Genomic DNA, 27110 nt, shown 5'->3' with positions numbered 1-27110 from the left:
AAAACCAGAATTTTTGCCACTCTGTGCTCAGCTTGAAGATTTCTTAACACAATTCATTGTTGGTCTGGACTGTGAAAGTTAACCTCTTTTTAATATTTGGCTGAATGGTGCAGGGGGAACAGTGGCATGTGGGACTGAATTTTCTACTTAGAACAGTTGACTGGGAAACTGTGACAGTAAGTTCAATAATTTTTTAAAGAAACTGTTTTACCATTTTCAACCTAAGTATTTCTTACGTTGTTATAGGCATTCCTACATGTGATCTTGAAAATAGGCAGCCTAAGCCATTCATTAGCAGTTCTTAATTGAATTCCAGCCTCATAATTGCTGTACTTCTCAATAGTGAGTCTAGAGATTAATCAGATGGTTTTATGTACTATAAAAATTAGAAAGCAATGGATTTTATGTATATGACACATATATAGGTGCTTTCCTCTGTGTTAAATGAAACACGGGATTTCCTTTAGTCTATTTTTTTTAAAATAAGTGATGCATATAATAGAATCTAGGAAAACATTCAGTCTTAAATATTTTGCCATTGAGTGAGTCACTTTTTCTGGAAATGAGCCAACAAAATTGGGTGGGACATTTACTCTTCTCCACCACAAAGGTATCATTAACTGGTATCCTAGTAACTTAAGAATCATTGACCCTGAAAATGTCTGACTGCAACGTGGGCTTAATTTTCTAGTAAGATTAATGATCTTGCAGTAAAAGGTAAAACAGAGCCCAGGGTCTTTTATCTTCCTTACATTCTGTCAAGATCCCAGTGAACTATTGCTAAGACGGGGAAACACTGGTCTATTGTTCTGAATCTAATTGAGTCTTTTTATTATGTTATGACTCACCTATATTTCACAGATTTATTCCATACAAGTCATGTAAAGTAATACACTGTGGTTTGTTTTCCCTGCTTGGTTCATGTTCCTAGTGATCTATCGGGCTGCCTGTGCCAATCCACTGAAGCAGACTTTGACAAGAGCTTGTGCCAGCCTTAGAGGACCATAGGAGTTAGCAGTGAGGCTGCTTCATGCTTTGTCCTTAGAATGAAGTGTCTGTTCAGAATCTTCTTTGGACCCATGGAAGATATCCATAAGGTATCTCCTGTGTAAAGCTGGGGCCATGTTTAGCATAAAAAGAGCTTCTTATAAAAATGAACACATCTTCTGATTTCTTACTTGCCCATCCCTGACTTGTGAGAGAAGGAAGGATTAAAGCCAAGATTGAAGAGTGGTTGCCCATAAGAGGGGGTGGTGCCTTGAATGGTGTATTTAGTTGCCAACATCTAAAAATTAGTATAGTTCACATTGGAATCTGAATTTTGCTGTTTTTCACTAAAAATTGGAAGCTTTGGAAACAAAGGTCTTGCATTCTTACAAAGCAGTGATTGGTTGATCTCTAAGAGCACATTCCTTGTCTTGCATAGACCTCACAGGGCTCTTCCTATCAGCTTCTCAACCCCTGTGAGTATTGCTATTCTCATCCTATGAATTGAAATATTTGGGGCTGGGGTTGTGGCTCAGTGGTAGAGTGCTCGCCTAGCATGTGCGAGGCCCTGGGTTCCATCCTCAGCACCACATAAAAATAAGTAAATAAAATAAAGGTATTGTGTCCAACTACAACTAAAAAATAAATATATTTAAAAAAATTTGTCTCCATATGACTTCTCCTCACTTTGAAGACTTAAGAAATGAGAACCTAGATATGCAAAGAACATATCTTTTCAGGAAGATGTCTGTTAAAATGTCCATAATGTTTATCTACTTAAAGTAAAATGTGATTGATTTCCAGGCATTGAAAGGAAATTATTTAAAGTATGGCCTGGTTTGCTTCTTTTGACCCTGTATCCAATATGTAGGTGTTTTCCTATAATCCTTTAAATGTATGATTTAGGCACTTGTTCATATCTTAGGATAACACTGTAGGTGTTTTGTTTTTTAACTATTTAATAACTTTACGTTTAGAAGGCTTGGTGAAAAACTATGGAATATGATTTGCTAGCCTCCATCAAGTAGGATTAATTTTTCTATATATGTAGTGAGGAAGTGGATTGCTGTGCATCTATAACAAAATATCTTAGGCTAGGTAATTTATAAATAATAGAAATATATTCCTCATAATTCTAGAGGCTGGGAGATCCAAGATGAAGGCACAGATAGATTCTGTGAATGGTAACGCGTTCCTTGCTTGTTACAAGATGGTGCCTCTTGTTTCCATCCTCACGTGTTAGAAGAGGCCAAGTGGGTGAAAGGGAATGATTGCTGTCTTCATGTGAAGGAAGAGTTGGGACAAAGAAATGAACTTCCTTCTTCAAGCCCTTTTATTTTTAATTAATTGATTTATTTGGGGGGCGGGTACTGGGAATGAACCCAGGGGCACTTGGCCACTGAACCACAACCCCAGCCCTATTTTGTATTTAGAGTCAGAGTCTCACTGAATTGCTTAGCGCCTCGCTATTGCTGAGGCCGGCTTTGAACTTATGATCCTCCTGCCTCGGCCTCTCAACCGCTGGGATTACAGGCGAGTGCCACTGCGCCTAGCATCAAGCCCTTTTTTGATGCCACTAATCCCATCCATTAGGTAGAGCCCTTAGATTTGATCATCTCCCAGTGATTTTAATATTTTCACCTTGGGGTTTAATTCTAACATAGGAATGGGGGGGGCACATATATTAGTAAGCTTCTTTCCGGCTCTTTTTAAAGTTTGATTTCTAGCAGTTATAATCTGATCCTGTTTCCTATACCAAATGCAGCAGTTTATCCTTGAATACTTGTATTTTAAATTACTTCTTAAATTTTGTAGTCAATAATAGAAAGTTTATTTTCAATACTCATTCAGCATTTGAGTTTCTTTCTTCCCTTTGATCTTAGTAATATTGATCCTTTCAGTATATAGATAGCCCATGTTTTAAGTTTCTACAGGTACAAGTGGGCATTTATTATTTAAGGACTGGGATATAACTGAAAATCTCCAAACTGTTCTTCCTTGTTGGATGCCATTTGTCCTCTAGAGTTATGACTCTGGAGAATTTCAATGTCCTAATATTTATTTATTATATACTTATGTTTTATTATACACTTATTATTTATAAATAATATCTGTTGAACACTACAAGTTATTTGTATATTGTTGAAGAAGGGATAGTTGGATTCTTTGACTTACTATTTTTCTTTTCCTTTTTTCTTCTTAGGTAATTGCATTGGGTTTTTATTCACTTTACATAGATAATGGTTAAGAGCAGCGAGTTGGGATTAAAGAAGACTTGGGTTTGAATCTTATCTTTTTTTGTTAGCTGTTATAAAACACATGTATTAACATATTCAACTTTCAATTTATTGTCTGTAAAATAGAAATGATAGTATCTTGTTCATAAGGTAGTTGTCAGTTTTAAGTAAGAAAATGTATGTGAAACCCTTAGATTGACATCTGGCATACAGTAAGTTCTTAAGAAATAACCAATGTGCGAATATCATTATTATCATAGTTATCTTAACATAGTTTGAATGTGTAAGTGTAGTAGATTCACCTATTTAACTCAGCTTAGAATCTGAAGTTTAGAGAATTTAATACAGTTTTGAATATTAATGCTTTAACAAAATATAAGTGAGAAGTAATGTCTCCAGGGGCTGGAGTTATGGACTCAGAAAACATGGATTCATTTTCCTGCACATTTAAATGCTACAATACTACCTGAACTACAGGACTGTTCTGAAAATTAAATGGGATGTATGTGGCTGCCTGTAGTAGATTGTAGGAGGTACCACCTTCCCTTGACATATGAAACAAAAGGAAATTTATACTGTAACAAAAATTTATATTATACATCTTCAAATTGTCTTTATTGACCTTACAGCTATGCTTAGAAGTCACCAGAATCCCCAAAAGGATCCTAATGTTTTGGCTTGGTGTGATGGTGTTTCTCAGTTATTTGGTGAAGTAAAGAAATTCTATGTCATGGATTTAATTTTAGTTGATTTTTATTTTATCTATCTATTTATTTATTTATTGAGACAGCATCTGGCTTATTATGCCTTGGCAGGGTGGTCCTGACAGTGGTGGGTGTAATCCTGTCCTGGGTGGAGGGAAGGTCCAAGGGCCAGTTAAGGCCAACGTCGAGAGAAGCAGGGGGCACACAGCCGCTGGAATGCAGTGAGGCCAGGTGGAGGGCTAGAGGCAGCTGTGGTAGGCCTGGGCAGGGTGCCCCTGCTGCCCAGGGTTAAAGGCATCCAAGTGTGATGGGGCCATGGCCTACAGGATCGGGGACCCAGGCCACACCAGCACCCTGGGAAGCAGGTGCAGGATCACATGACACAGAACATGAAACACAGGCAAAGAGCTCATAAGTAAGCACATGGACTAGTGGGCACAGATTCACAGGTTAGAGGGACACCCACCCCTGGCCAAGCTGGACACAAACACAATGGTAGTGTCACATAAATATCAGGGAGACATGGCACTATGGAATACATGATGGCTACCATGAATGAACCAGGCCATGGCGTTCAAGGGAAGAGGGAAAAGGGCCTTGTGTCATGACTGCACTGGAATCGTGTGAGACATGGGTGGGGGGCTGGTCTGGAGGTGCCTAGGGCAGCCCATCCCGCCTCCCCCACCCCTCAACTTTCTGGGCTTATTCTGTCTTCCACACTTTGTTGAGCACTTTACCACCTCATGGTAGATGATAAGCACGATGGCCACATGCAGGCAGATCCAGCCCAGGCCGGGGACAGTGCCCTTGTAGAAAGCTTTCAGTTCCTCCTTCCTCAGAATCTGCAAGCCACAGTCCCAAGTGTTCCCCGGTATTTGTGTGTCTCCAGGCCCTGCATCCGGGTCTTAATCACACCCAGAGGCATGTTTCCGAAGACACTGGCTGCACCAGCAATAGCTCCAAAGACCCTGGTGACCATCAGTGGGTTCATGGGCTTGTTGTGGATGTCCCCTCTGTACCAGTTGTTCAGGGAGGTTATCACAAAGAAGCGGATGGCTAGGTTTGAGCCCGTTTTCAGCATAGTGGCAGTGAGGCCCTGGTAGGTCCCCTTCACTTCTTGTTCCTGTATAATCTCCCCAACCCTGTGGAAGAGTCCTCTGTACGTTGGGGGAGGTCTGGTCATGGATGAACTTAACCTTGATGGCCTCCATGGGGCACATGACCACCACAGCCTCGGCCACACCACAGCCCCCGCGTGCTGTCCTCCTTCCCTGGGCGTGCCGCTTGTGATTGCTGAAGAACTCATTCCGAACCTGATGGCCACCTTGGGGATGGAGCTGTAGAGCAGAGAGCTGAGGCCAAGGTACAGGCCCAGGACCATCTGCAGCACGCAGTTCCCAGGTGCCCAGTACCTCAGCGGGGGTGAACCTTGTTGTACAGATCTCGATGTCGCCTGCCAGGATTGCCTTCCTCTGGGGTGTGTCAGCTTGGCCTTTCTGGGTGCAGGGTGCAGCTGACCCCGGAGCGTGGGGTGGGAGGGTGCGAGGTGGGCAGCGCATGGGGCATGGCCATGGTAGGTGGGAGGCGGGCAGCCCAATGTGGGTCACGTGTCCCAGCCTCCCACACTGGGCAGTAGGTCCGTGGAGTCAGCAGGGGTGACCGGTTATGGCCCCAGGAGTGGGGTGGCCACTTTAGTCAATTTTTTAAACATGGTTTTTTAATAAAAAGACTTAAATATTTTGTATCACTAGTAAGATATATTAGTTGGAGAATTATATTTGGCAGGTTCCAGCTAGTAGAGGACTTTCACTTGTATTTGGGCATGATGACAAACAATAAGTGCTAATTTTGCTTTTGGTTCTTATGCTACTGATCAGTACACTATCTTTTCTAAAAGAGATTGGGGACAACAATCTTGTTGACTCTTAATATAAATTAGAAAAAAAATTATACTAGCATATTCAGCCTAGGTAAAAGTAAAAAGATGAGTTGACCATAAACTATTTTTAAAAAATATGTAACACTATGATATGGTGTAATTATCAAAGCAGTGTGGCAACCACTAAGTATATTCTGGACTATTCTCTCTAGTGGTAGAACTTCATACATGAAGTATGAAGTTCCAGTTAGAGATGGGAGAGTGTCATAGAAGAAAAATAAACTTGTCTTCACCAGTGAAGGTTTTCCTTATGCTTAAAGAACTTAAATCAGTACAAAATTTTGCTTATTATTTTCTTCCCTCTTCTTTTCCCTGACCACCTGTTAATAAATGTTTTTACTATTGCTGATAATACCTTACTGAAAAAACTTTTTTCTTGAGTGAGGAATATTTTCATGATATCAGCTATTTTAAATGTGTTTTTGACTATGCCATCGATTGTCCTGAAGGTTGTTAGTTTTAGTAGACTCAAAGGAGACTGGGTTTAAGAGTCTATTTGAACATTTTCAGAGGTGAAAACAATATAAGGGCCATAAAGATTCTTTCTTTCAGGATATCAGAATAGGGTAGAATGCTATCATATCACTATGTGGTAATAAAAACATAGATGATTTTTTTCTTTTTTACTGAGGATTGAACCCAGGGGTGTTCTACCACTGAGCTACATACATATCCAACTCTCTTCAGCCCCCTGTAGTTTTTATTTTGAGACAGGGTCTCCCTAAGTAGCCCAGTCTGGCCTTGAACTTGTGATCCCATTGCCTCAGTCTCCTGAGTAGCTGGGATTACAGGCTTGCACCACCACACCCAGCAAATTGAGAAGATTTTTATAAAAAGGTGTTATAGCCTGTGTTTTATTTGCCTTATTGGCCTATAATTTTTAATTATTGATTAGCAACATGGGATAAATTTCTGGCATTTTTTCCTAAAGAGTAGGACTCATGTCCAAAGCCACAGTATGGAGATTTACTCCAGTAATTGGTTAAATTCCAGTGTTTGGTTTCTAGTGGCTCATCACTGCCCTGAAGACTCTGTAAAGGGACAGTCAAGGAGAAAGGTGGTACTGACATGGCTAGCCTTGCTTTCTTCTCCCAGCCCTGGGGCTCTTCATAGGGACAGCTGTTTTGTTCTCTTTGTCCAATAAATGGCCTGGCTTGAGGGGTGCCTTGTAGGCATTCTCACCCCAGCCTGCAGCGTATATCAGCACTTGTGTGCTGGACAGCGCCACAGCACCTGCCCTGGCTCCCTTTATCCTCCTCACCCCACAAAACCCAGGATCCCAGCCTCTAAGGATATGATGTTTCCCTCACATCAGTTAATTCAGAATTTATTAGGAATGTGTTGCAGATGCAGGTGTCAAGTAGGTGATGGCTTCTTCAGAGCTGAAGGGTCTCTGGTGGTTTCATAGAGGAGGAGGAGAAAAGGGAATATAGCAGAATGAAAGAAAGGAAAGGAATGAGGCTTTCATATCACTGGAAGATAGTGATAAAAATGATCACATCTATATTTTATTAGGAGTGTCCTCCGTGCCCAAGCACTATGTTCAAGCCATTCCCAAACAGTGCGCTAAATTGTCCGTCTATGGTAGAGCTGTGGCTGGAAGCTCACGTGTCTGACTGAGAATCTTCCTCATAAGCACTATCCTGCATAGCCAGAAAGTAGATGACCTTGACGAATATCTGAAATTTCTTAGTCCCCCAGTTTTCAAAGTCTGCACATGTTTCTACTATAACATGCAATAAAGGATAACTTAACAAATACTGTTTGTATTCAGCAAGTAGAGAGTGATGGCCTGTGGTGAGACGTGGATTCTAGAGTGTTGAATGGATGTTCTACTTAAACACATTCATACATGTTGTGAGGTTTCAGGGACATTGTTAAATGCACAGGGTAAAGGACCTGCTGGATGTATTTTTAATGTCAACAGGTATCACTCAGTCTTTTCTGCTTCTGTAAGCATTCAGATAGACTTGATGAGAACAAAAAGGTTAGCCTGCCCTTTATAGTTGGAACTCAGTTCCGGTAGAATTTCTTTGAAAACATGTGTTTCTAATACGTCAGAATTGGTTTGGCTTAAGCTAAAAGGAAAATTGTAGTCTGATTTGTTTAAAGGAACAAAAAATGTCCACATGCCAAAGTTTGAATGCACAGAGCATAGTTCAGTTCTTAATGGACTTTTATGCTTTTTCTCACTCTGATTTTTATTTCCCCATCAAATGTGCTAGTAAAATCATATGTAGAACTAGAATACCACCAATAAAAGTTTTAATTTTTGTGTTTTTATCCCTTATGTATAAAATTATATTGTTATGAGCAACTTTAGTGTTAATGAGTAACCTACATAAAATACTAGGATGACTATGTTGGGAATGAATAATAAACTTAGGAAATTTAGGATATTTTGTTTTGAAATCCATAATATTGAAGTTACATGATTTTTTTTTCTTCCATGCAATTATAAATTTCCTGTATCAGTGTGCTCTGTGTGTGTGCCTTTACATTTTTGTTTCTGAAGTGTGGTTATAATATGAGCCTGAAAATTGTTGTGCCATGGGCTGGGTGTGCAATCCAGTGGTAGAGAGCTTAGCTAGCACACTTTGGTTTCACGTGTGGACACTTGGGTTCGTTCCCCAGCCCCCCCAAAAAGAAAGAAAAAAAATTGTCTGTATCTAATCTGTGAATTTCCTTGTGTCTTAACTAATGATACATTTATCACATAATGCCTTGTGATAACAATTTCCTTCAGAACTAATTCTAACTAAATGGGATTTTTATTTCAGACACGTCCTCAGGTGTAATTGTGTAGACACAGTACTTATTAGTTGGAGTTTAATAGGAACTCCCACTGGTGGCCTAAATATTTTGCTTATAGGCTACCAGCTGCCTTAAATCCTGTAGATTGTTCTATTGGCCTTGAAAGCAAACTAAAGAGTAAACCATTTTGGAGTCTTTACGTCCCTGGTTTTGTGGGAAGGCAGGAGGAGTTGAGGAAGCTGCCCATTTCGTAAAACCGTATGTTTTTAAACTATACACATGGTGCTTTGCACAAGTCAAAATTGCCAAAGGGACAGATGTTGCCAATTTCAAATGTACAGGGGGAAGGCAAATATTGCTAAGCAACGGTATACTTGAGAGAGCATTTTTAGGAGCAGAGCCAGGGGAGTTGTGCCTGGGAGCAATCGCTGCTTCTTATGGCTCAGTACCAGGGAAGACATGCAAAGTTCTCTGTGTCAGGGCCGCCATCACAGTCGCCAGCACAAACGACAGTGGCCTAGTAGCATCGAGTAGGGTTAGCAAGGGGATGTGTGAAAACAGAAAAGCTTTTTTGCCATGTAGGAATTCAAAAAGGCATGCTCACAGAGGTAAGTGTTTAGCCTCCCCGCAGTAAGTACGCAACCTGAGGTTCAGGTGGGGCCGCTGGGCATAATGAAATCCGGCAAGAGTGTGAGGCCTTAGAATTTGTGGGTGTGTCTGTCTGTCTCCTCTTCTCACCTTCTCCTTTGCTTGCTCTGTTAGTGGTTAACATCAGAGAGGCATCAGAGGATCCTCTGTGGTTTAGTGTGCTGTGTATGAGTTTATAAACAAGGTAAATAGCTTTCCAGCCATAGGTATTTGGCCCCTCCCATGTTCCCTCCTTTTGTACAAACTTGATAGCACACAGGTGCGGTGGGGTGGCTTTTTTTTGGTCAGCCTCTGGAGGCTTATAATACCTCTTGAGATTTGATGGTTGTTGGTTTGAATTATGGATTCTCCTTGTTTCCCTTCTTCCTGCCTCCTTTCTTCCCTCCCTTATGAAATAAAATGGGAGCAACAGTAGAGAAAATATAGTTTTGTATTTGTAGAAAATTATAACATTTTTGGCAATGTATTTTAAAGAAATTAAGAACATAAACATTTAATAATTCCTTACCACTTGATTTTTTTCTTCATCTTTCAAGTTCTGGTCTTAAATTTCTGAATGAGTTGACAAATGTTGATGACTTTTTTTTTTAAAGGAGATATATATAATTTAAGTCTGATTTAAAAGATTGAGGAGCCTTCCACCCAAGTTTTAACATACAGGTAGTACCAGCTTTCATCAGTATAGGAAAATTTCAAAGTAATCTCACTTGGATGCAGGCAGGTATGCTCTAGAAACTTCAGTGTACTTTATGTTTTATGTTCTTACTGATTTATTCAGAGAGTTTGTGATCACATAGTCTGCATCGGTAAGGGGTGTAAATTTATGTGATGTAAAAGCTAATAAAAGATGACAGTGTTTCCATTTTTCCCTCTTAGAAGATAGATCTTGTTTATTTTATGGTTTAGCTGTAGTGAAATCAGCCAAAAGCAATGAAAAAGGAGAGAGAACCCCCAAATAATTATGGTTTAAATACTTCCTTGATTGAATGTAGTTTAAACTTTCTTTTGGCTTTTTTGAGTAGAGACTATGTCATAAAATGAACTGGAGGACCTATTGTAAGCAGATTTAAGAGGCAACAGTGTTTTCTAGTGACTTTAAGTTTGCCGCAAGTAATTTCTTTTAAAGACAGGGTTGTTCTAGTGAAGTCCAGAAAACTGGTATATTTCATTCTACAAAACACTTGAAAGAAATTTTTATTAAAGAAATAAGTATTTGACTTTGAGATGCCTGTATAAAGTAGAACTAAAAGAAATGAGAAAACAGGTAAGACGCAGCTATTCAGAAGCCAATCTAAATCTTTTCAGGTTCACTTACTGTAGACAGCATGATTGTGGTTATTTAAAATGATACAGCTCACTTTATGGAGGATGTTACTATATACTCGTAAGAAATTTAATTCAAAAGAACCTTAAAAACATTTTTTAAAAAGGGCATGTGTCCATCTCTGTCCCCCCAGCTGGCCATGTGATTATGATGTCAGGAAGGAAATGCAGTGGACTTCACGAGCATTTTCCCATGGACTGTGTGCCAGGTGTATGAAATATTCAGGAGGGACAGAGTTGGAGTCATGTACCACTAAGACATAATTTACCTCTGCTGGTGTGATTCTCCCAGCTTTTAAAGGCAGTTTTCAAGGGAGTTGCTTTTGTTGTTACTGTGAGAGTGATTGCCTGTTTTCCATATCATCTCTTCTCTGGCATCTAGGTTCTGTATTCTAGAAGAGTATAGGAGGAAAGGTAGAAAATGGGAAAGACAGTAAATGTAAGAATTTTGAAGTTTAGAAGAATGGGATTGAATTATGTTTTGCCTTGAAATACTCAGGAGGTTGGAGTTCAGAGTCAAGTGCTCTGAGTTACTTTTTAAACTTTTTCATTGCATGTGCCCATATATGAGCCCATATGGGAAGTGAGAAACAGATGGTGAGAGAATTATATTAAAATGGAGAAAGATTTGAGAAGAGTGACAGACTGCTTCATGTTTCAAAATGGGGACAAACCCTATTGTTCCCTAACTTTTAGAATCATGATAGCTTTAAATTCAGGAAGATTACAGTACATTTTATTTTATAAGAAATTTTCTTTGTCATATATTAAATGTCTAGTTAGAAAATTAAAAATAACTCTTACTTATATATCTACTCTGCCTTCTGGGTGTATTAAAAAGAACAAGGTGGACGTGGTGGTACATACCTATAATCTCAACTACTTGGGAGACTGAGGCAGGAAGACCCCAAGTTCTAGACCTACCATGGCAACTTAGCAAGATTCTTTCTCCAAATAGAAAGAGCTGGGGATGTAGCTCTGTGGTTAGAGCCCTTCCATAATGTGCACAAGGTTCTGGGCTCAATTCCCACTACTGCCACATAAATAAGTAACTGGATGGATAGATGGATAAATATTGGTGCTCCTTGAGCAACTGTTTGTTCAAAACTTTGTTATTAAATATATTTTCACCGGTTCGTTAATGCACCAGATAAACTTTGTGGGAAGTCTGATGCAGTTTGTCTATACTCCCAGAACAAATTTATATATAAACATAATGCAGGAAAAGATTATTAATTCTTATTTGGGATTCAGTGAAATTACCAAGTTTTGTTGTTGTTGTTGTTTAATGACTGATCTGATTTTTAATGGGTTATAGAAAAGCAAAATAGACCCTTAAGTTTAGATGTGTTTGATAGGATTATATGAATGATCATAACCACTCATAATGTTCTGATAGGAAATGAGTTGTACATTTCTAGAATAGATTTTTGTAAACACTAGCAGTTAACATGGTTGTTTGTTACTCAACATTAAAGTTTGTTTTTTGTTTTTTGTTTAAGAGGAACTTGTTGAAATAGTTTAGATTTAAGATAGAAGGGCCAGTCATCTCTATTTGCATTCTCTCCTCTGTGTTTGTCATAGTATCAGTAATCCCCCTGGGCAATTTGAAGCTTGGTTGGTTTCCTCAGAGTATTCATGCCTCTAGACTACCACTACAGTAATTTTCTTTTCTTTTCTACTGGATTTTGGTTTTTGTTTTTCCAAACAATCCATGCCAGGAGTCAGACAACCAACACCTAACCCAGAGGAGGCTGCTGATATTGCTGCTGGGATAAGCCCAGGATAAAATCTTTATGTCCTTTCAGACAAAGCGTGGATTAAACGGTTTATCATATTCCTATGACTTCACTTTCTTTCAACCTCCTCCAGAAACGCATGGAAAGTTTTTGGTTTTTTCCTTTCCTGGTACCTCTGAAATCTTAGCTTATGCTCAGCTATGAAAACAATGTCCAGGCCCCCCTGTGAAACGGAATTAGACATGGCTCCTAAACAGTGTTAACCACTTAAATTTGATAGACACATACACTTTAAAGAGGGAGCAGTAATACAGGTTTATGTATCTATAAATCCTGTCATGGTTGACTAAGTAATTTAGTAGTGTTGTTTTAGACCTAGAACCATCCGTTAATATGATTTGTGAGAGTGAGTGCGTGCGTGCGTGTGCAGGGCAGGCTGGAGGTAGAGAGCATGCAGAAGGCATATCCCACTGCAGTTTCACACTCTGCCGTAATGAGAGATTGCAGTTGGAAGGCTGCTTGTTCTTCCCACAATTGATGTTTCCACTCTAAAATTAAAAAAATCCTTCCCCCAAGTACTTTGAAGGCTGTTTTAATAAGTAGAATTGGTCGTGGATGGGGAAGATCGGATAGTTTAGGCCATTTGAAAGACCTTGTCAGTTTATTACCACTGGGATGGAATGTCTAGACTTGTTCTTTGTGGGGCTTTTTTCTTTTTTTTTTTTTTTTTTAAATGGTGCCTTTTTTAGCCCTGCTTACTAAATCATTCATGGCTGCTCTGCCTACAATGGGCTTCATGGGGCCTCATGTGATTTTTCATCAAAGGCACAGTGTTTTAGAGCCTGAGACCATTGGGGGATTTCTGATTCCTCCTATTATAAAGTGAATGTAATAGTTCACATCAATAGTTAGGAAGTTGGCAAGTAACTGAGATTAGACATATTTATTCTCAACAGTGGTAAGAGGTTTTTTTAAAATTTTATTTTATTTTTTTTTTAAACCATTTTCCAGTCAAGTACTTGGTTTTAAGTGAATTTAAACCTATCCCAGGTATATACCCCAACTTCTTAACTTTTGCACTGTGAAGTTAGTTGACATATTGTCATAAATAATAAGTGATGAAAATATTATTCCATATGATGCATTATCACTAAATAGTATTTTTAAAATGGGTAATCTTTTATGTGATTGTACTTGAAAGCTTGCAAACATTTAAAATTGCAAACTCACATATGGTCTCATGTAGTAGTTTTATTAGCAGTAAAACTGGTGAAACCAGCACTTTTATTACTCTCTCATTATTTGCATATTTGTATCCAGGGAGTGTTCAAGACAGTTCTATATGTAGAGAACGCTACTCCTGGTTTTCAGTTATTTAAACCAGATCTCAAGAACTAGAATCCTTAGGTTTTATAATGATAAATAATGTCTCTTAATAGAGCTCAAAACGGAATTACCAGATTGTTTCAAGTAGCTCACTTAATACAAATTGAGCTTTTACAAATTTTTATATGCTTCAGAAAAATAAATTATCTTTATGACATTAATTAGAGCAAATTATTTCACTGTTATAATCAAAGTAACTAGAAATGAACAACAAATTCTCTAATTGTTCATATTGACCTCCCTTCTCCCCTCAGGTACTGAAGATTGAACCCAGGGGTGCTTCTACTACTGAGCTATGTCCCCAGCCCTTCTTATTTTTTAATGTTGAGACGGGTCTCACTAAGTTGTAGAAGTTTCTCCTTGAATTTGAGATCCTCCTTCATCAGCCTGCCCAGTAGCTGGGGTTATAGTTGTGTGCCACTGCACCCAGCCATCATATTGATCTTGAAAGACCAATACTTCAAAAGACTTCTTCCTATAAGGTTTTGTAAGTTTCAGTAACATTTTAGGTTTTTTTTTTTTTTTCCATTTTGAGCCTATTTTTACCTCAGTTGGTGAAAGATAAGGAAATATTGTAGTTTGCTTATAAAATAGCATTTTACCTATACTTTAAAAAATTGGGGCTATAGGCTCTCACTTATTAAATGAATTGGGGTGCTAGTACATCTTTCAAACTTCCAGTATTCTCTCTTAGTGTTTATCTTGGAGTTTTTCTTTATCTCCTGTCTCAGGGAGAGACACACCCTTCCTTCACCCCACCCAAGTATAATGCTTGATTTTCCCAACCAGAGATCTGCTGTTACTCTTACATGTGAAACTTTGCTTTATGAGAAATTCACATCCTTAAACTACATTTGGGCAACTAGTGTAAGTGAAAACATCTGATTGCAATAGTGGTGGTAATTGATGAATTGTAATTAAAATATATTACTTTCTTTTTAAATTAATGATTTCTGTATCTTAAAAAATACCTTTGTTCTCTGAAGTTGCGAATATGAGTACACATATACTGCTTCCCAGGAAAAAATTGAGAGTTCATTATAAGGTAACTCTGTAATTCCTTTTTGGTTGGCTTATGTTTCTGAATTTCATTTGTAATGCGATGAGATAACAAAAATCAAGTCCATTCATTTCCCAGATATTAATTGCTTATCTATGTTAGTCAAGAATTATGCTAAGCCTTGGAGAATATGGAGCTGACTAAAATCCCAGCTTCTGCCTTTAGGAAGCTAGTCTTAGTTATTCAAAAATATCTGGGGAGGGATGAAGTGAGATTAATAATTTTAAGGGAGAATTTAATAGTTCAATTTACTTTTGCATATAATAATGGATTCTACCATTGTTTATAATTGTAATGCACCAGAAAAGGAAAAAATAAAGTTGATTTTACAATTTAAATGACAACACAGTCTAAGGTGACTTATTCCTTGTTTTCTAGTTTAGTATCCCTCCTTCCATATTAATAGTCTGTAGCACAGTTGCTGTTGTTCTTGTTTTAATTTGGTCTATAAGCATGCCTGTATATCTGTCCAGGGATCTTAAAAACTCTTATCCTAAAATTCTGGGTGTGGAGGTAAGGCATTTACACAGTTGCCCAAAGGGCATGTTGCTTCTGAAGAAGCAGTACTGCTAGTCCTTTTATACCTGTTCCAGCCGAAGTAGGCACACCCAGCACTTAGGAGCATGTTCTTGGAACAGGCTTAGTTGTTCAGGGAATTTATTGCATATTTGCAGAATACAATTAATTTTATGTCAAAACCTTGCTCAGCCAAGATTATTGGTCTCCCCCTCTAATCTGTCTCTTAGAAATGATGATTATAGTATCTCCATGTAAACCCATGTATTTATTTGCATAACACTAACTTTAACATGCCTTAATTTTATTTTTTCCTCTTAACAATACTGCACGGCTTTGTGTGTTTCAGATATGTCTGGAGTATTTAAGTTTGATTAAAAAAAAAAAGAAAGGAGAACCAAAACGTGCTCTCCTTCTTGGTAGTCTAGTTTGGGGAGCAAGAATGATTTAGTAAGCAAGCTTGGGGCCAGGCATTGACTGCAAATCAAGTCTACTGGGTAAGGCTGCCTGTGAATATGTAACCGGCAATTCTGGGTAGAAGGTATTAGATGGGACAAGCCCAGAGCACAGAGGAGTGAGCTGGGGAGATTGAGTAGCTACAGAAGTAGCTGAGGATATGCAACTGTCCTTTGAGAAAAAGATTTTTCAAGCTAATATTTGTGTTTTTATTTATGAATAACTAATACATTTTAATGGATATGTAGTGGAAATCTTCCTCTTACTCTATTCCTCAGCCACCCTTTTTTTTCTTTCTAGAAGAAATTGATGTTATGAATTTCTTGTACATTATTCTCAATGGTATTTTATACATAATCAGAAATTCTGCATACATTGTTCTTATCTCATTGACACTTTTTCATTTATACAAATGCTGGCATATAATAACCCTTATTTGTTTTTTTTCCTGCTTAACAATATCGGTTAGAGATTACCCCCTTAAATCAGTATGCAAAGAGCGTCTTCATTGTTTGTCATAGATGCATAGTATTTCTTTGAAAGTGGTGTGTGCCATAGTTTTTTTAGTTACCTACAGGTAGACATTTAGATTGTTTCTAGTGTCTTATTCTTTGCAAGTTTAAGTTACGTGTTGTACTACGTATAGAAGTCAGCAGGGTAAGTCAAAGAGAATATGTAATTAGAACTTGGTAGCTACTGCCAAACTGGTGTCTTTGGAGTTTATACCACTTTGCCCTCCCACCAGTCCCAGTGTTCAAGTGCCTATTTCCCCACATCTCTCTCTCTCATAGATACAGTATTATCAATCTTTTGGTTGTTTGCCAGTCTGATCTGGGAAAAAAGAGTTTCTTGGTGTAATTTAAATATTCCTGAGGTGAAGACAATGCAAAGCAATTTCCTTTTATCCCTGTTATGTTTATTTCCATTTATTCTGTTAAGATGATCATTTATAATTCAAACACCTGCAGCATCTACTAAGTTTTAAAGCCCTAAATGTTAGAAACTTATTTTTGAATTCTGAGTTCTGAGGTTGAAAACATACCAGCAAATGCTTTTTGTGGCATCTGTGAGGCAGGCAGCATGTGACTGATGAGTCAGTGAGGTCAGCCTGTCCCCTGCTGTCATGGAACTTGTAACCTAGAAGCAGCAGAGATGATACAATGACAGAATACAGCATTCTGAACATCAGAACACCTGGACAGCTGAGGGGTAAGGGAGTGTTTTCCAAAGGATAGTTTTTCACCTGCAAACTGAAGGCTCAGTGGGAGGGTTGCAGGCATTTGGGGCTAACTAAGCAGCAAATAAATAAACTGAACAGCAATGTATGAGTGACACATTTGAAGAAAAATAGGCATTTATGTTAATTTTTTAAGTTAAACTTCACATAGTGAAACTATTGAGGTTTGATTTTAAAAGCTGTGACACTGTTGAAGAATGTTTTGATGATTAATTTTGGCACTGTGTATTATTCCATAGATATAGATACTTTTGACAGTTTTTAAAGTTCCATGTTTTCACATTTGACCTTCACACCAACCCTGTGAAGTGGTTAGGTTTGGTGTTATTATCCCTTATCACAATGAGGAAATGCTCCCAAAGAGGTTGAATCTTATCCAGGATTGCAGAGTGAGTCTGTAGCAGAGCCAGATCTGGGATCTAAGCTCTTTAGGCTTCCTTCTTCTGCCTGCTGCTTGCCGTATTTCCTGGTTAGTGATAACTAAGCCTTTTTGAGAATAGTATTGTTATAAAAATGCTGCTCTGTTGAAACTTGAGAGGCTTAAAATATAATATTGCCAAGAACCTCCCTGTCTCAGTAGTAAGATGTATTTTTTCCATCCAGGTCTTTTAAGCTTATTATAAACACACTATATCATGCTTAGAAGACATTTACCAACATATTTTATTTTAGTATCAATGCATTTCCTTATGGTTTCACAGTATCATTCCAAGAGAAGCAAGAAATCAGACCCAGGCGAGCTTTCTGCGTTTTCTGGTCTGAAGCACTTGTGGGGGTAACAGGTAGTCAAATGTGAATACCAAAATGCTTCTTTGAAGGAACAGATGAAAGATGTTGCTCTTTGAAATAGGGCTTTGGTCAAGCATAGGAGGACTGGAATCACACCACCTCCTAAGAAACTGATATGTTAGTCTCCTGCACAAATGTTGAGCTTTTTGGAAAGTCAGTTTGATGGGATAAGGCTTAGCCACTTCAGAACTTTTGTGTAACCTTAGACTTGCAATTCCAATCTCCTTGTTTTAAAAACTGAGATAATATGTATCACAAAGGTTCATCTGAGAATTAAATTGAGCCTTTTACAGCATTCCTGAGACATTTTTATTTCATTCTAAAGCTTCTATAATAGGGATGTATCTTACAGTTGATGGGCACATTTAGTGTCGTAGCTCTCCTCCCTGCTAAGCTAATAATTGACTTTATAACTGGATTGAAGAATTAATTTACGTACAGAGTTTAATGCAATATGCATTCAGTAAATAACTGCTCCACGAGACCCTCAGCCACTTAATGAGCCCCTATCTCAAAATAAAAACTTTTAGGACTGGGGATGTATCTTGCTGATAAAGTACCCCAGGGTTCAATTGCCAGTATAAATGAATTAATGAATGAATATAATTTTTAAAAATTGAGAAGAATTATGGTTCCTGTGTTAAGGCCATACCCCATAGGGGAAGTGAGATCTCTGCTGGGCAGTTAGTCTCTATACAGGAAACCTGATATGTGAAGTGACCACAAACAGGCAGAGGGGAGAGCCCACCTGGCCTACATATCTCCCACCTAGATTGGAGGGTGGGAGACAGCAGTGAAATTTGTGGTCATAATAGAGTTGGTGTCTATACCATGGCGGGAGAACTAGACAGAAAGGACCTGCTAACTAGAGTTTCCTGATCCATACAGCTGTTATAGATGTTTGTTGTTGCTTTCTTTAAATAAATCATCTCTTGAATTCAGCTGTGTTGCAGAGAGACTTGGCAGGACCAATTATATTTTTTATTCTTTGGTCACAGTGTTAAAGGGAGAGCCTGGTTCTGCTTTGTAGGAGTGACAGTATTGAGATAAAGACCTTATGAGGAATGTGGATTTTAAGAATGGGATTAGCATGCCATGGTTATTCCAACAACCTCCCCTTCCCTCTTGGGACGTCTCCTTCCAGTGGCCAACTTGGAAGTACCAAGTTGTTCTTAAAAGAGACAGTTTGTTCTTATAGATCTTTCTTTGTAGTCACACTTGAAAGACCTATTCTGTAGTTTGACTGCCTCTAATTTGGATGGGGAGAAAAATGGAGATGTGAATCTCAGACACATGGAAGGTAAAATGGACTCATACTGTACAGACTTGTCTTGTAACTGCCCTCTTTTAACTACAGGCTTAAAAAGTGGCTTGATGAGCATAGAAGTATTTAAGAGTAAAGGGGTCGTAACTAACTTAATCTCAGAGAGGGCTCAGTGTATGTGGGTGTGAAGATGGGTAGAGAAAAAAATAAATGTTAATATTTGGGAATCTGGGCAAAGAGCTTGTCGAATTCCTGTTAGCATTTTAGCAGTTTTTCCTAAACAAAATTATTTCTAAGGAAAAAAGTTTAAAGTATATTATCTTGAGCACCTTTCCATAAAAGCTCATACTAAGTCTGCATAACATAATTGTTATATGCAGGCATGTATTTTAGCTGGACTCCTGTTGTTGGGCATTTGATCATTTTCAATTATTTGCATTATAGACAGGAATCCTTAGGGTTTTTTTTTTTTTTTTTGGTTGTTATTGTGGTTTGTTTTTCAGTACTGCAGATTGAATTCAGGACCTCACTTTATGCTAGGCAAGCACTCTGAGCTACAGACCTTTCAAAAATTTATTTTGACTCAGGTTTTTTCTAAGTTAATCAGGCTGGTCTTGAATGGGTTATCCTCCCACCTCCCAAATAGCTGGGATCACAGGTGTGTGCCATCACATCTGGCTGGGACTTTTTAAAAAAAAATTATTTTTTTTTCTGATTTGTTATATATGACAATGGAATATATTATAATTCATATTACATATATAGAGCATAATTCTTTATATCTCTGCTTGTATACAAAGTATATTCACACCATTTGTGTCTTCATACATGTAGTTTGGATAATGATGTCCATCACATTCTACCATCATTTCTAACCCCATGCCCCCTCCCTTTCCCTCCCACCCCTTTGCCCTATCTAGAGTTCGTCTATTCCTCTGGCTGGGACTTTTTAAAATATGATACTGCCTTATGTGGCTGAAATAGAACTCTTGCTCCACTTTGAAACACCTCTACTCCCATAATGGGACTCCTAGGAAAATTCATAGTAATTTAACCAACTAACTTGAACCCAAGACCTTATTTAGAATTTTTAATGAGTTAATGGAGGCTCTTTATGAGTATCTGTATAAGGTCAATGTTGCTTATCTGTAGATAAGCTCTAGGAAAATTTCCTCAGTCCTGATTCATCCTATGGAATAAGTGTTTTTTTGTTTGTTTGTTTTTAAGAGAGAGAGAGAGAATTTTAATATTTATTTTTTAGTTTTTGGCAGACACAACATCTTTGTTTGTATGTGGTGCTGAGGATCGAACCCCGGGCCGCACGCATGCCAGGCGAGCGCGCTACCGCTTGAGCCACATCCCCAGCCCAAGAATAAGTGTTTTTTAAAGTGTATCTTTGGTGATATGAAGTCTTGGTTAAAAGTTGAGTTATTAGGAAGATCAGATAAAAAGTTCTTTCATTGTCTTGAAGGTATAGCTTTCTCATTCATTCTTTTGGAAACAGTGGATAAATTTTTATCTTATTTTTGCCTCTATTCAGTATACTCATTATTTTCATTGATTGCACATATTATAATTGGATTACCATTTTCATTCCAGTGATAGGTAGAATGAGGGGACTCTTTGTCCAGAGTTAATGTAATCATATACTCTGTCAAGTTATCTCAATACGTATTTTTTTTTTTCTAATAATACATTAAAACCACAGTATATTGTGTTTTACCCTTGGATGAAAACAGCACTCATTTCTCTACCTTTGCTAAAACAGAGCAGTAATGTTGGGTCCAGTTGTTAGATATCTTTTAATGGTTCTGAAAACCAAAAAGCAGATCTAGTTGTTCACATGCAGAATGTCTGAGTGGGTGCAGGTTTTAGGAATACCCTCAATTCTTTTTGTTATACCCCCAAACTTCGTAGCCCTACCTCAACAATAACAGAGTATGAAAATTTGAATAAAGCTATTTCCAGGAAACTTAAATGTTTAAAACACACACCTAAGCAAATCAAATTGCAGTTGAATTTGACATGTCCATTAAATTTCGACTTCAGGACAGTGTGAATGTTGCTTTTTGTATTGTCTTTTCCTCTCCCTATACATACGTTTACTTGCTGGGAAATTTTTGTATGCACACGTGTGTGTGTGTGTGTGTGTGTGTGTGTGTGTGTGTGTGTGTGTGTAAGGTGATAATGTTGACTAGGGTGAGAGACATTTTTAATTTTAAAATAAATTTTGGTAGGTTAGGATATTAAAAAAACAATACTAATAAAGAGTTGTTATTTTATTTTATTTTAATTTTTTGGGTGCTGTGTGTTGCACCCAGGGCTGTTTTACCCCTGAACTACATCTCAGTCCTAAAAGTTCTTATTTTGCGATAGGGTCTCATTAAGTTGCTGAGGCTGGCCTCAAAGTTGCAGTCCTTTTACCTCAGCCTCCTGGGTTGCTGCGATTACAGGTGTGTACCACTGTGCGTGGCAATAAAGGGGTATTCTCAATTGAACTACTAAGGAGTTCAGATGATTGCCATTTTTGTATTCATTTAACTGGAGCTGGAGTTACCTGTTTTAATCATTTTGTCTCCATTTCTGCTGTATGTGTTATACATCTAAAAGTACTTAGGTACTATTTCTTTAATACACAATTTTTCCATTGATTAACTTTTGACTTGAGGGAAAGTTGTCTGCCAAGGTCTCTGCTCACTGTTTCCTTGTGCATTTCCCTAAGATCAAGCTAGATGAATCTCTTTGGTCTTATTCATCCAGAATGCAAAGTTCCTAGTGAAATGTGGACCTGGAGGTGAGCTAGCCTTTGAGCGCTGCTGTGGACACCAGTGTCAATCATTATCATCACTCCTAGATGTTGTTTGTTTACTCATCTTTTCCTTCTTTTCACTTTTAGCAGACGTACTCCAATGAAGTCCATTGTGTTGAAGAAATTCTAAAGGTGAGCTGATTTTTGTCATTTGAAGAGACATATAAGCAAGCAAACATGTATTGCTTTAATGGACAGCTACCATTTCCAACCCTCTTTTAACAGGTTTTTCCCCTTTATGCCTCCAACAGCCAAATAAACCAGAAGAGTAAGAAAGGGAGACTTAGGAATTCTCTAACAGATTTTATTAATTAAAATGACGTTTACAAACTGCAGGGTATTGGGGCCAGAGTTTTATGGTAGTGTTCACATTTTTCTGGTTATCCATGAAGATCAGGTCATAGAGAGGAAACCCCTGGGTTGATGTCACCTGGGAGGCAGCAGGGATCAAACAGTGTGGAATCTGTATATCTTGGGGTCTAGTGACACCTGGTATGTCTGGCCTTTTTTGTTGTGGTGGTGGTGCTAGGGATGGAACCCCAGGGCCTTGTACATGCAAGGCAAGCACGCTACCAACTGAGTTATATCCCCAGCCCCTCTCCTGCCTTTTTTTGAATGAGTCATTGAAATTTTAAAGGCCCTCCACTCCCCAAAACAAACAAAAAAAGGGGAAATAAACAAACATCTTTAGTTTTACCTTAGAGGTTTTTTAATTTTAATTTTTTTGCTCATTTATTGAGACTGTTCCAAACATTTGTGCTGCTTCTACAAATGAGTCTTTGAATAAATTATCCACTTGTTCAGGTTTCCTTGTACAAGCATGACAAATTCTTTCTAGAATTCAACTCTAGGAAAAAAAATATCCTTCTTGAACTGACATGCTTTCTTTTTATCTGAGAAGAGCTACATAAACTATCATGTTTCCTATTTTGACTTTAATTTCTAGAAAATCTAGAGATGAATTTTAGCACTCAAATATAGTTAAATTGTAGTAACAGTTTTGTGTATATCTTTTATGGTTTCTAAGTATCAGTAAAAATGACATAAAAATTCTTTATCATTTATTATAAAGTTTCTAATTTTTTTCAAATTAGAAGACAGATATGACATATTTGCCTATTTTAATCTCTAATATTCATTGTCCCCTCAATATAAATCTATCCAATCTCTTTAATTTTTCATTGTAAAGTTATTAATTGATGGTGGTGACTGCAGCCAGCAAATAAACATATTGATTATTAGTTACTTTGTCACCCGTGAAATAGATCATTGGAAAACACTTCTATCACTTTTGTTTTACAATCTTTTGTCCCTTCTTATATAGTTAGTTTTTTACCTCTTAAGTAATCCACTTTGAGCTGCTAAGGATTAGAAAATTTTGACAATCAACACGTAAGATTATTAAGCAAATTACCTTTGATCAGGTTTTTGTATCATCTATTCCCTCCCCTTTTTCTGAAATTCTTTCCTATAGTGAGTCATAAAAAGAATAAATGACTGAAGTATAAAAAGCAGCTGCAACTATACAGGTTTATCATCTGCATATTTAAATGTTTCTGTGCTTCTTTTAGATTTTGATGTTTCTTTAATGGGAGACAGATCACATCCTTTCTTTAGGAACTATAGCATTAGACAAGTATTTTTAATTTAATAAACCCATCTACTCTCCCTCCCCTTTTATCCAACATCACTTTAATGAGTTCTTGCCTAGCTGGAAGCACTTGAGAGTAAGTGGTTTATTCAAGTGAAGGTATGTGTGTTCATTTGGAAATTGTAAGTGGAGAAAGCAAATAACATGATGCCAGGTCTGAGAAGGTATGGACCAAAATTTTCACAGGGGAGGCTGTGAGTTTGTTCCCCCTCCTATGTCTGCGACCTCATTGAAGTCCTACATCTAGCTGGGTTTTAGTTTCCTCATGGTACAATGAAGACTCATGACCAGCAGATGATTTCTAGGATCCACACCAGCTCTCTGTGATGCAGAACAGACATTATGCCCTGCCTCAAGCTTCCTATTCTTATCTTGTACCAGCAATTTATTAAGATTGTCAGGAATCCAATCGCAGATCTTTCTGATGGGTGCTAGAGGCAGCAAATACTTCGTTAACAGCAAAGATCAAGCACAGAAGATGTTGTTTGGTTCTCTGAGGGCAACATTTAGAGTGGAAGTATTCTAATGAAGGGGAAGTGGCCTGTCACTTCTACAAGTTGATAGGGTAGGCAGATAGCAGACAGACTGCTAGTAACCAGGAGATGGTCCGTGTGCTATGGCCAGAAAGGACAGCGTGCCCTCAGCAGGTATATGGAAAATGCTGTTGCTTTCTACTTAGAGTAGTTTGGTCTCCACATCTGCTCAACATGCCAGTGAGGCTGGCATAATGCATGGTAGCATTATTATTTATCATTCATTCAACAAATATCTGTGAAACCTCCAGATACTCTTGTAGGCACTGGGATGCCACAGTGAAGCAAATGGAGTCCTTGATCTCCTGGAGGCATGGTGAGAAAGGAAAACATATAATACAGTGATGGGCTTGTGAGAGATATGAGAGGCCAACAAACAGTGGCCTTGAGGGGGAGGGGAAGCCTTGGGATGGGAGAAGTTGGTGTATGAGAGGAACAACTAGAACGAGACAGTGTGAGAGTAAATAGCAAGGAGAAGAGATGCAGCTTTGAGCCTTGAAGGTGCCTCCTGCCTTGGCTCAGTCTTTGTGATAAGTTGTTACTAAGTAGGGAACAAAGTCTCAGTCTCATGGTTCTTTCTGGACAGCTTCCTCTCCCTAGTAATGGCCCCAATTCTCCTCATGCCTAAGTCCCTTTGGCAAGTTAGGCATTTAGGGAAGTATATAAATTCTTTCAGACTACCAGGGAACCACTTAGGGTCTGAAAGAATTTATGTACTTTCCAACTGCCTGATTTAATAGCTGGGACAGCCTTAGGCATTGAGAGCAACAATGGATATTGTTGGGGAATAATTGGTGACTAAAAGTCATAGATAACATCAGGATTCTAAAGAAACTCTTATAAAACATGAGGGTGATGCTTTCAGATGTCTCCTCAACTAATCATTACATGGTTTTGTATTATAGCATTATAGTGATTCCATGCCCTAAACTATTGCCAAACGAATAAAACAGTAGGTATCTCTCCTTGGTGCAATATTGAAATTCTTTTAAAACTGGACTTTTAATTAAAGTTGTAATGCTTTCCATTGATTAACTGCCTTCTGTATGTCATGTATCCAAGCACTGTAGTTAAACTGTCCTTATTATACTTTAAAAAATAAGTAGTTCTAGTCCACCCTTTACTGGGAACTGGAGCCCAGAATTCAGGCAACTTTGCCAGGCTGACACGGCAGATTTGGGTTAGAGTTACAATTCCATTTGAGGTCCCTGGCTGCAGAGCTGTTACTCTTTCCAGTATGTTTTAGTACAGAACGCCTGTTGTGTACTGAACAAAGCAGATGGCCAGTCAGCAGATAAGAGCATGATTTCACTTTCCACAAAAATTATTCAGAGCCAGCATGAGTTATGCTGCTCATCACTGCACAAGGTCTCTCTAGTCTGTCCTGGGGCTATCAGCAACCCAGAGTGGTGGTGGGGAAAGGCAGGGAAAGAAGTGCAGAAGGTGAAAGTACTTTCTAAAACTCCACCTCCCATTGTGGCAAAGATCAGATGGCATATCAGTGCAAATAGAGAAGTTAGCTAGCATTTGAAAAGAATGGAGTGTTATGATGCATAATTAGATACCACAGCTCCCCTGGCTCACCAGCTTGCTGGTGGAGAGTTGCCTGTTGATTGTTAAGCTAGTTTGTCCAGCAATTGCAACATATGTGGTAAGAAAGAGAGGCCTACAAACTGTGCTCTGCAGCCTTCAGCTTTCCTATGAGGTTTTGGCCCAATCATTTTGGACCTCAGTTTTCTCATCTGTAGAATGCTGGAGTTTGAATTAATCATCTCCAATGCCATTTTAGCCCTTTCAAAAAGTGTGTGTGTGCACATGCTCACACATGTATGTTTGTGATTAGACATGCCCTTTATCTGACATAACTGTTTTCCACCAGTTTGTTAGCAAAGCAAAATCAAGTTCACAAACATGCCTAGGAAAATTTATGTCAATATAAATATATTGGTTTGTAAGCTTTAGAAATCTTGCCTTCATCCAAGAAATTCAAGAGAAAAAAAATTACACTTTTCTTAATGGAAAATGAAGGTGATTTTTAAAGGCCCTTTTCTCCAAAAAGTTCTTATGTGCTATAGTGTGTATCGGGGAAGGGTCAAATCCACTAAAACTCTAAGTGGATCAAGTGCCCTGAATTACTTGTTTGCTTAAGTCAAACAGGAAAGTTCTTCCTTTGAACTTCAGTAATTCCAGGAAATGCAGTAAAGAAGTTGAGGGAGAAAGAAAGCAGAGTGGAGATGTTTGCCCAGCACAGTCTGCTGTTAACATCCTCACTGTTACATAAACTCTGCCAGCACCTGTTACAGTTTGTGTGCATTACAATATTCAAAGGATTGATTCCATTCATCTACATACTTGTTTTTCAAAGTTGATTTTTTTCAGTTTTATAAGTTGGAGTTCTTCAGCTTTTCCACATAACCACTTCAAATGGTTTTCAAAAAAGTAAATGACTTTTTCAAGATTGTACTTTTCAGCAGGGTGTGGTGGTACACATTTTGCAATATCAGCAACTCAAGAGGCTGAGGCAGGAAGATCGCAAGTTCGAGGCCAGTCTCAGCACGGTAGTGAGGCCCTAAGCAACTTAGTGAGACTCTGTTTCAAAGTAAAAAAAAGTCTAGGGATGTAGCTCAGTGGTAAAACACCTCTGGGTTCCATCCCCAGTACCCGCTCCCCTCTCCAAATGTACTTTTCACTTACCATAAATCCACTGTGTATTAAGTTAAAATTTAACTTATGTAGAAATGAATGTTCTATTTGTAACTTGCCGTTTCTTCCCTTTCCAAACTTTCCAGGAAATGACCCATTCATGGCCTCCTCCTTTGACAGCAATACATACGCCTAGTACAGCTGAGCCATCCAAGTTTCCTTTCCCTACAAAGGTAATTCCTTAAAGTACACAGGCATGGTGTCCACACCAGTGAAAAGTGCGAGGTATTGCTGCAAGGCATGTCTCTGAAGTATTATTTGTTGAAGTCTTTAGAGATTAGGTTAAAAATCACAGTGTATCTGGCCCTGCAGTGCTTCCTTATGCTCTCAAACACTTTATCCTCCAACTTATGTTAGGAGGAACATCTTATATTT

General features: G+C 38.3%; 1 protein-coding gene and 1 pseudogene across 5 annotated transcripts in view; one reads left to right on the top strand and one right to left on the bottom strand.

Moving 5' to 3' along the window:
• Window positions 1-27110, top strand: part of Aff1 (ALF transcription elongation factor 1) — a 187595-nt gene that overhangs the window by 110851 nt on the left and 49634 nt on the right. For 4 of the 5 annotated variants that reach the window (XM_046457603.2, XM_058583403.1, XM_046457605.2 and 1 more), the window contains 2 exons: window positions 21936-21980; window positions 26822-26908. In XM_046457603.2, coding sequence (XP_046313559.1) covers window positions 21936-21980; window positions 26822-26908 — 132 coding nt within the window. The remainder of the gene's footprint in view (window positions 1-21935; window positions 21981-26821; window positions 26909-27110) is intronic. The other variant, XM_046457604.2, reaches the window with a different exon arrangement.
• LOC124101574 (tricarboxylate transport protein, mitochondrial-like) lies at window positions 4631-5309 on the bottom strand (annotated as a pseudogene).

The sequence above is a fragment of the Marmota monax genome, unplaced genomic scaffold (genome assembly GCF_021218885.2).
Source record: "Marmota monax isolate L192 unplaced genomic scaffold, Marmota_monax_Labrador192_F-V1.1 WCK01_AAM20220418_F8-fsc00128, whole genome shotgun sequence".
Taxonomy (NCBI): Eukaryota; Metazoa; Chordata; class Mammalia; order Rodentia; family Sciuridae; genus Marmota; species Marmota monax.
The sequence above is the reverse complement of the archived record's forward strand: the minus strand, read 5'-3'. Positions and strand labels throughout refer to the sequence as shown.